Genomic DNA, 10,917 nt, shown 5'->3' with positions numbered 1-10,917 from the left:
CATTGAAGTTTCTACCACAATATTTCGATTTATGGTGAATTTATGAAAAAAAATAACATTTTCCTTACGTCCGCGCGGTAACTCTTCCGAAAAAATCATACGTGCGATTGTGGTAATGTTTGCACCATTTTAAATTAGCCGTTACATTAAGTTTTATATATGAAAATGTGCGCAATTTCATGTAGAATACAACGAAAAATAATTGAAGGTTGTAGCTTTTCTCATTTTTGAAATATTTGCATATAAATCACGATAAATAGAAAAAAACCACGTTCGGTCAACTTTGACTCTACCTAAATGGTCGAAAACTCAATTGTAAGCTAAAACTCTTATATTTTAGTAATATTCAATCATTTACCTTCATTTTGCAACAAATTGGAAGTCTCTAGCACAATATTTCGATTTATGGTGAATTTATGAAAAAAACTTTCCTTCCCTCCGCGCGCGGATTCTCCGCCATAAATCGCGAATTGCGTACATCGCATTCTCGGAAAATTTGCTCCGTTTCATATTAGGCATTTCATAGAGTTTTATATATGAAAATGTGTGCAATTTCATGTAGAATAAAAGGAAAAGTATTTGAAGGTTGTAGCTTTTCTAATTTCTGAAATAATTGCATATAAAAAAAAATTTATAAAAAAATTTCGACATTTGGTCATTTTTAACTCGTCGGAAATGATCGAAAACTGCAATTGTAAGCTAAAACTCTTACAGTATCGTAATATTCAATCATTTGTATTCATTTTGAAACTTGGAAGTCTCTAGAACAATATTTAGATTTACGATGAATTTTTGAAAAATTTTTTTACGTTCGTGCGTTACGAATTCGCACATCATTTTGTGATAATATTTTTCCGGTGTTGCTTTTATTGTTTTACAATGTATTATATATCAAAATAATTGCAATTTAGTGTACAATACAACGAAAAAAAAGAAACTCGTTAGCTTTTACCGTTTTTTGCACAGCGTGATTTTAATACAATTATGTATGAATTTTCTTTTTTTCGCTACCATATATCACATTATTTACATATGATAATGATATTATTTTTCATTTCTGATGATTGCATACTAAACTTCAGGCAATGACAAAAAAAGGAGCCAAAAATGAACTCTTAATCTTCAAAACTAAGCACGCTGTGATTTTTTTAAAAAATTATTTTTTCCGCTTCCGCGCTCACTCAAAACCGGCTCCGGCATTCGGGGGAGTTTTTGATTTTTACCGCTTCGGCGTTTAAGGGTTAAGGTTCTTGTTTATATTGGTAGAAAGTTATTTGATTATGTACGTGTATGTAAACTCGTATAGTTGCTAAAATAGCGTTTACTGGCCAAATACACATCTTTTTAGGTTTGTGCTACAAATGGTTCCAATCCGCTACTTTTAGAGCTTAACTACGCTACTTTTTGGTCAGTTCTGGCAACACTGTTATATGGAAGCAGAATGGTGCGTTTTTTTTTTGGGGGGGGGACATGTATTTAGCCAATCACATTGCAATATTAACGCTACATTGCGATAGGACCGAGCGAAGAATTTGGAGGGATTCATAAATGAGTTACATATATTCCTTTTCCTCATTTGTTTTATAATCATGTTATATTATTTCAAGCTTTTATTTCTGTTCCGTTTATCATAGTATTTGTTTAATATGTGCATTGACATGTTCTCACTTCATAATTTTGCCCTATTTCTCTTGCAATATTACCTTATAATTGAGGACATGCCCCAGAAAAATTCCTAAGGGGTGGGACTAAAAGGCGGTTTTAGGAGATTTCGATACCTTTTAGTAGTTATGTGAAATTGGAGGTTGCTTGGGAGTATTTCATACATGAATTATACATGGTTTGTGCACAAGTCACTCTCTTGTCTTTTCATTATTCATTCACGTCTGGCTATTTTCGTTTAATCTTTTAGAATGCATTTCTCAAACAACAATTTCTTTCTTAAAATTTTACCTTATTAGAAAATTTACATATATATACTATTCCATTTTATGGATATACACACATCTACTAGGTTAGGTTAGGTTAGTATCCTAACCTATATGTTAGTGTGCCTTTAAGTTTGTCTTTCTTTTAAGGGGGATACAGGGGCTTCACCCCCCAGTCAGGTAACACGTTCTACTAGATTAGGTTAGGTTAGGTTAGTATGGTAACTTATATGTTAACCTTCCTTTATCTTTCTTTAAAGGGGGGTACGGAGGGGCAGAGCCCACCCGGTCAGGCAACTTGTTTTACTAGGGTAGGTTAGGTTAGCATGGTAACCTATATGTTAGTCTTCCTGTAAGTTTGTCTTTCTGTAAGGGGGTTACAGGGGGCCAGCTCCCCCCGGTCAGGTAACACATTCTATTAGGTTAGGTTATGTTATGGTTTATTTTCAAACCAGGTTCAATACAAAGATGTTTCAGAAATACCCAGTGGTAATAATAATCCTGAATATTCTTTAATTTTCGTAATGATAACCTCCAACTTATATACATTTCAGAATTTAAGCTTAAAATCTGTTTCAATTCCTTTATATGTAAATATATTTTATGTACGTATGTATGTATTCATAATTATTTTCTAAAATACGTGTCCTTTCCATATTATTTAATTTCAATATGATTACGTTTTAAATAATAATACACAATTTCTTTGTTCTCATACTAAAACATCAAACGTTTTCACGATTTTACCCAAAATTACTTGTAAATCTCACATTTCCCCCTAAAAAGGCCTCTCTGTTTCCGTATGGTCCGACATATTTGCTTTGTTCTTTACATGTCAACACTCGACCCCCATCCTTCTTTCCACCAATCACAATCCTATATGTTTACCCCCCTTACCCCATTGGCCTGGGCCTCTTTCGTTCCTTATTCATAATATAATTTTCATGTATGTATTCCTTCATAACTATTTCGTAAAATAGGTGTCCTGCCGTAACATTTCATTGCAATATTATTTCCTTTAATAATAATAATACACAATATCTTTGGTTTCATATTTATAATAAAAGAAACTACGTTTTTACTTTTCAAGTTCACATTACTCCCCCTCAACTGGCCTCTTTGATTTCCCATTGTCCGTCCATTACAAGACCATGTTCGGGTTTTTGTTACTCAGTATTGTGCATTTTTTTTTTCTTAAAATACGGCATCAGTTTCCACATATGCATACGTGTGAAATCATCCCCCCTTAATTACGTCATTTACCCCCCACAATTCTTCCGACCAATCACAGACCTTATCACTCACTCAATGCAAATACCCAAATTGCGTTTCCATATTACTTAATAAGTATTTGAACAGATAACACCCGTCTCTCCATATTCTTAAAGTAACCACATTTTCACCATTAATCGTGATAATACTTTTCGGGGTATTTCTATATAAGCATTCCTCGGCGAGCTAAATTATGACAATTGACGTTTTCCTATTTTATTTTACATGGTTTACAAGATTTGAAAGTAATATTTATTCGGACTACTGTAACTAATCACTAATTTACCTTTGAAGACTACAAGACGGTACCAACGGGTGCGATGTACTGACCTATAGAGTTCAAAGGTAAATAAAAGATTAGTTACAGTGGAACGGAAAAAATATTCCCTTGAACTCTTGTTAAGCAAGTAAAATAACGTAGGAAAACGTCAACTGCCATAGTCTAGATCGCCATGGAATAGTTATATAGATCAACCAAGTGTTCGGTTCGGGCAAAAATGTAAACATTGCTGCCGTGTTTGAACTCAGCACCCACCACTGAGCCATATGTTCACTAACTGGAAGATGGGGTACTTTTCGGGGGGGGGGGGAAGAGAGCACAGAAGGTACGAGTTGGCTAAGTGACACTGGGTTTTTAGGAAGTGATATGGCAAATAACAATAACTACCCAACAAAATCTAACACTTCTACCTGAAAATTAATAACACTCAGTAACACCAAAACACAATTGTTCTAACAATAGAGGAATATAGTTTGAGAAGCTTTACCTTAAAGTATAGAAGATTCCATTAAGTGGAAAGATATGTACTGTACTTATAGATTCAGGAAATGCAGTAAATATAATAGATAAATCAACTTTAACCAGATTTCTAAGCATTTCAGAAACTCTGATTCAGAGTCAAAATAAAGTTATAAAGGGAAAAACGGGTAAACAAATTAGAAGTCTAGGAAAAGTCAACTTGGAAATAGACATTTTGTCACACAAATTTGTCGAAAGTTTTCAAGTTCTGAAGACAGATTTTTTCCCTTACAAGTATTATTCTCATTTGATTTAATGAGATGTGGTATAATACCAGACAGCAGTGAAGGAAAGATTAGCCTGAAACAGGATAATCGGAAGAGCGTATGTTTTACGCTTGACGAAGAAAAGCCTCACCCAAATCTGATCAATTTGTCCGAGACAGTTTCGACAGAGACATACGAGAAAGGCAAGATAAAATAGAAACAGATAGAAAAGAGGAATTCCCACCATTACAGAATACAGAATCAATGAAATGTGTACATATAGATGATATTTACTAAGATTCAAGTAATTACTCCGATATAAATAATGGTGATCTCCGAAACTCTGAATATAAAGAAAATCAAGATTCTTATACAGATACCTATAGATACATGTACTAATAACTGTAGAAATGTATTAATGAGTTACGAGAATGAAGGGAAAATACTAAATGAAGTAAAAGAAGAAACCACTGAAAATGCAGAACTTTGTTATTTTTCAGACATAGAAGATGAAAGATATGTTGCGTTAGCACAGCTGATGATAAAGTACAATTTATACTCAATAGAGCAGTAACTTTAAATTCAAAATGCTAATATATATATATATATATATATATATATATATATATATATATATATATATTTAAGAGCAAAAGAGATTGTAAGGGCTAATGATGTTCTATTGTTGAACGATGGATTGCCAGATTTTGTCAGAATGGATCATTCACTAGTCCACATGAGTGGTGATAGTTGTGAAGCTTATGTCCAAAACTATTCAAACAACAAACTAACACTATACGCAGGCACTGCCTTTTACATAGGAATACCTGTGAACAATCTTTTACTAACAGTAGAAGAAAAGGCATTTTTCTCTATAAATGGCCAAAACTCTCAAATAAATTAGGACGTAAATAAAACAGATTTTCCAGAAAATAGAAATAAGTTCATTCAAGTGCTGGGGAAATATAGAAATGTAATAGCTGTAGAAGGAGATAAACTAGGAAGAACGAATGTCCTACAACATAAGAATTTGTTAGATGATGGAGCCAAGCCATTTTTTATTCCTAATTACAGATTACCAATAAGCCAGAGACCCGTAGTTGATCTTTTGATAGAGGAAGTGAAAAGAGATGGAGTAATTATTCCTTCTAAAAGCGCCTCAGTGGCGTGGTTGGTATGGTGGTTTGCGTCCCACCTCGGTGGTCGCGGGTTCGATTCTCGGCCATTCCTTTGAGGAGTGAGAGATGTGTATTTCTGGTGATAGAAGTTCACTCTCGACGTGGTTCGGAAGTCACGTAAAGCCGTTGGTCCCGTTGCTGAATAACCACTGGTTCCATGCAACGTAAAAACACCATTCAAACAAAGAAACCATTGTTGCTTGTTCCAAAGAAAGATGGCAGTTGGAGGCTTGTAACAAGCTATAGAAAATTAAACTAACACAATTACAGATAGAATGCCGATACCGGTAATTCAAGATATGTTAGCTGAATTAGGAGAGGCAAAATTATTTTCATCCTTAGACCTCCTTAGTGGAATTTGGCAAGTACCTCTAGATGAAGAATCCAAACAATTCATAGCCTTCAGCACACATAAAGAACATTTACAGTTTGAAGTAATGCCATTTGGACTCACATCAGCTCCTTTAACGTTTGTTAGATAAATGTTACAAATTCTAGGAGACAGAAAATGTTGCAGTATATTTAGACGTTGTAATCATTTTTAGTAAAGATTTAGAAAGCCATCTCAAAACATTAGAATTGGTCTTAGAAAGATTAAGAATGGCAGGACTAAAAATTAAATTAAAGAAATGTCAGTTCGTGATGAAGTCATTAAAATACTTGGGTCATGTAATTAGTGAAGACGTACTGCGCATGCAAGCAGGTAAAATTGATTATCCAGCTCCCACTAATTTGAAAGCAATAAGGAGATTCCTTGGGATGGTTGGCTAGTATAGACCGTTTATAAAAGGATTTACTACTCTCGCCAAACCTTTGACAGAATTAACCAAAAAAGATGTTAAATATGAATGGCAGAATGAACAAGAAACAGCCTTTCAAACATTAAAGAGCAACATGACTAGGAACCCTGTTTTGGACTACCCAGATTTTTCAAAAGATTACTTAGCCTGTGATGCCTCGAGTACAGGGCTAGGAGCTGTATTATTACAAAAGGCCAAAACTAGAATGATGGCAGTATACTATGACAGCAGAGTTTTAAACCCAGCAGAAAAACACTATAGTATCACCGAAAGAGAGTGTTTAGCTTTGTTTTGGGGTTTAAAGAAATTTAGACATACTTTTAGGTCATAAAGTTAATGTGCTTACTGATCACAAACCCATTTGTGATTTGATTAAAAAGAGAACGTGTATTAGAGTTTGCTCCAGAGTTCAGATATATTCCAGGGAAACTCAGCACCTTGGCAGATGCATTATCCAGATCTCAAGAAGGAACAGAAAAATGCATTACAACTACCTTTTGTTTTAGTTGCAGATTTAGAAAGAATGAAAGTAGAACAAGATAAAGATCCAGTAATCAGGCAAATAGTAGGACAACTATTAATGGATGAATCCTTAAAACCTGATTTTCAGTTAATAAATGGTTTGTTGTATAAAATACCCACAGAGAAAAGTGGTTGTTCTCGACTATATATCCCAAAAACACTAGCCAGAGAAGTTTTAGAACTAACACACTCATATAAGTTGGCAGGACATCCAGGAATTAAAAATACAACTAGAATCATAACGAGAAATTATTTTTGGCCACATTATAGTGAAGATGCCAAGAACTTTGTACAAAATTGCGTAGTTTGTAACCAAAATAAAGGTAACGTAAATACAAAAGCTCCACTTGAAAAATATCCATCAGAATTAAATCCATTTCAAGCAGTAACTGTGGACTTTTTGGGTCCATTTCCAACAACTTTTAGAGGAAAAAACAAATATCAGTCTTCTTAGACTATCTAACTAGAAATGCAGAAATCATACTTGTAAGAAACAGATGCAGCTACAGTAGCCGAAGCTCTTAAAACTAGAATTATAACCAGACATTCATGTCCTCAAGTTCTTCTATCTGATAATGCTGCCGAATTTACCAGTGATCTTTCAAAGAAAATATGTGAATTTTATGAAATAAATAAATGTCAAATAACAGCTTATAAACCCAGTTCAAATGGAGCAGTAGAACGAACTAATAGTAAAATTAAAGGATATTTGTGACTCAGCTCTTGAAGACGTACAGTTCATATTGAATAATACTGTAAATGAGACGATAGGAGAATCTCCTGATTATTTTCTATATGGCTATCAGAAGGAATGCTGGCAAATATGTTGTTAGATGATGCAACACCACCTAGACATACTTAAACTATGATGACTATGTAGTATGGAAAACCAGAAGTACTTGTGAGACTATCATGCAGACAAGAGCTCGACTAAAAGACGTATATAAGACTCAAGAAAAATATTATAACAAAAATACCAATAAACTAGACATTACAGTGGGTACTCAAATTTATGTTAAGAATCGTATACCAGAAAGTCCAAATGTAAAGGTTTCTACCAAATTCACTGGGCCATATAGAGTAATAGAAGTGTTAAAATTAAATAAATACAGAGTAATAAATGAAAAGTGATCTAAAAGAAAAGGTAGTTCACTGGAATCATGTAAAGGTAGTGAAAACAGATCCATGGTCTACTGAAGATATAGATAACGTAAGGAAGGAAAATACTTTAGAAAATCCAATATCAACGAGGTATGATCTAGGAAACAGAAAGAAGTAAAAATGTGTGTATATAACCATATGTAAATAGTGTTGGACTGAAAATATCATAACTATGATGTATATAGTGTAATTTATGTGTCTTAGATATAAAGAAAATCTGATTAAGTCTAATTTTTGCAGAGGCAAACATGCGGCTCATCATAGCACTAGTTTTAATTGGACTCATTTCTTCAGAAGTGGAGATAAGAAAAGGTGCCCTGTTAAACAGACATGGAAAAGTCAAAATGACCAAGGACCTTGGAATAGATAGTATAAATATTTCCACAGTGCTCAAACGTGAAAGTAAATTAAGAGAAATCCAAAATAGTATTAAAGAAATCCTACAGTGCCATGTCATTATTGGAAAAGTTGAGCATGAACATAGATAACACAATGAGAACAAGGTCCAAAAGATCCCTCTTACCCTTCATTGGAACTGCTCTAAATCATTTGTTTGGGGTTGCTACCGAAGCAAATGTAGAACAAGAAAAGGAAGGAATTGACAGACTGGAAAAGTGGGCAGCCACAATGGGTACAGTGATAAATAAAGTGATTGCCTCTCACAATAAAAATGCAGAACAAATAGAAAAATTGAAAGTCTTCATAAGTCAAGTAAATAAGAATGTAACAAAAGACTCAATAAGATAGAAAATATACAGTTTTTAAATACCTTTGCACTGGAAAGTGAAGTGATGTTACACGAACATAAAGACATGCTCAATGCTGTCTTACTTGCTTACAAAGGTATTTTGAGCCCAACACTAATCACTCCAAAAGAATTAGAAGACATTATTAAGTTTTATATAATTGAGAAGCATTGCACAACTTTAGTAGAAGATATTTTTATGTACTATAATTTGATAAGTGCCAAAGTAATCCATGACAGAATTATTTTAATTCTACATTTCAATACAAAAATTTCAAATGTGCTAGTTTCTGTATATCCCTTTCCTATGTATATTGAAAATCAGATCATTATAAGAAAGGGCCTTAGTACTCATTTTGCAATGGAAGAACATGGATTAATGTTAACCTTTTTAACTGATGAACAATTCAATGAATGTGTAATTTTGAAGAAAAAAGAGTATATATGTGATATTGATAACTTATATAAGACTACTAAAGATCATCCCTGTATCCAAGAGTTGATTTTAAAACAAAATCAAGAAAAGGATGTGTGTACACAGTCATTTAATAAGTCTTTTGAAGCAACTATAGTGAATGAAGACATCTTCGTATTTTCATTAGATACTGTTATAGCCACAGTCACTTGTCCTAATGTCACTACCCAACTGAAATTTAAGAATATCAAGTCTTTTGCAACATCATGTAAGTTAGTTATACAAAATCACTTTTACTATGAACCACACCTTTTCTCTGAATACCATTTCAACAAACATGTGCCATATAAAAATTACACATTTGCAATAGATGAGTTTAAATTTTCTCAGCTAGAATTAAAAGAACTTAAGAAGAACTTGTATACGAAACAGATAGCACCATTTCTTTCATTTGTAAATCTGCTGGTAATAGTAGTCACTATTGTTTTGTTTTTCATCATAGTGAGGCATTTGATTATCAAAAAGATACAAGGGATACTGACAGAAATGAAAAGAAATGATCCATAATTGACATTTAATATCCACATCATTTCTAACATTTTTTTCAGATGTATTCTGAGTATTCATTTATTATGCTTTTGATTTAATGCATTTTTAATTTAATATAATTATGAATTGATATGTTTAACATTTTCTATGATTTTTTTTTTTACAATTTTATTACAGTTATTCTTTCTTCCAGAGTGGGGAGAACAGTTTTTATGTGTAATTTGTTGTACTCTATAATGATTTTTTTAGTATATCCATTTTTTTCATATATATATATATATATATATATATATATATATATATATATATATATAATATATATATATATATAATCTAGATTATATATATATATATATATATATATATATATATATATATATATATATATATATATATATATATATATATATATATATATATATATATATATATATATATATATATTTTTACGTATGAGCCCGGCCTTGAGAGAGGCTCGATACGTAAACAGAAATAATTGAGGGATTTCAAGGGGGAATTACTTGAACTTACCGTAAAACGTATTTATAGAGATAATTACTTTAGAGGAAAAGGTAGGTCGCCAGAAACTCAGCTAAATACTTTACAGCTATTTATTTACAAAGAGGCTCGTACTGGCCTGGAGAAAAGTAAATGCAGCGTCCACACGTTGGGACTTATAATCTCTCACACATGGATAATAGCTGGCTCAAAATGGGATTCATACAAGCTGGTTTCATAAACTTGGGTAATGCAACACTTGCGGGCAGAGAGACGTGAAACGTGACTCAGGGAATCTGGAAAAAGAATCCCAGATTAAACAAGATAAAAGAAAAAGGATTTATTGCCCAATTTCAATTGTTTAGTTCTCTAACACTGGGGAAAAGGAAATTTAATGTTTCACTGAGGTATGCAATGACTTCATTTGTCTGGGACGATCACACAAGGGGAAGCATGCGGCCATGAGGCAGTGAGAGGGAACAAAAGGATGAGTTCTTTTTGGGTTGGAAATTGAATTGGGAAAATGGGGATCAAATAGATAATAGGAGGTAAGGGACTGGCAATATGCTGTTTCACAAGACGTACCTGGATGAAGTGTTCAGTGGATCTTTGTAGAAAAACGTGGCCTGGCTTTGTCTTAGGCCTGGGTCGATTGGCGCGCCACTCACGCCATGGATAGGCCTAAATGGAAGGCAGGTGGTCAGACATCCGTCCGAGGTCAACGTCTGGAGACGACTGGGCAGATTGCAGGCGTTTTGCTTGGGTGTTGGGAGTCAGCTTAACCCCCCCACGAGCAGGGCAAGTCCTGGAAACAGAACATACAGCCAGCAGAGGGTTCACAGGA

General features: G+C 33.5%; 1 protein-coding gene across 1 annotated transcript in view; it reads left to right on the top strand.

Annotated features, from left to right (window-relative positions):
* LOC135199654 (trichohyalin-like) overlaps positions 1 to 8,354 on the top strand; it is an 18,630-nt gene extending 10,276 nt beyond the window's left edge. Inside the window, exons 2-4 of the mRNA XM_064227812.1 lie at positions 5,110 to 5,340; positions 6,590 to 6,803; positions 8,107 to 8,354. Coding sequence (XP_064083882.1) covers positions 5,110 to 5,340; positions 6,590 to 6,803; positions 8,107 to 8,354 — 693 coding nt within the window. The remainder of the gene's footprint in view (positions 1 to 5,109; positions 5,341 to 6,589; positions 6,804 to 8,106) is intronic.
* Positions 8,355 to 10,917: the final 2,563 nt, after the last annotated feature.

The sequence above is a fragment of the Macrobrachium nipponense genome, chromosome 26 (assembly GCF_015104395.2).
Source record: "Macrobrachium nipponense isolate FS-2020 chromosome 26, ASM1510439v2, whole genome shotgun sequence".
Taxonomy (NCBI): domain Eukaryota; kingdom Metazoa; phylum Arthropoda; class Malacostraca; order Decapoda; family Palaemonidae; genus Macrobrachium; species Macrobrachium nipponense.
This window is presented reverse-complemented; position numbering and strand designations above follow the sequence as displayed.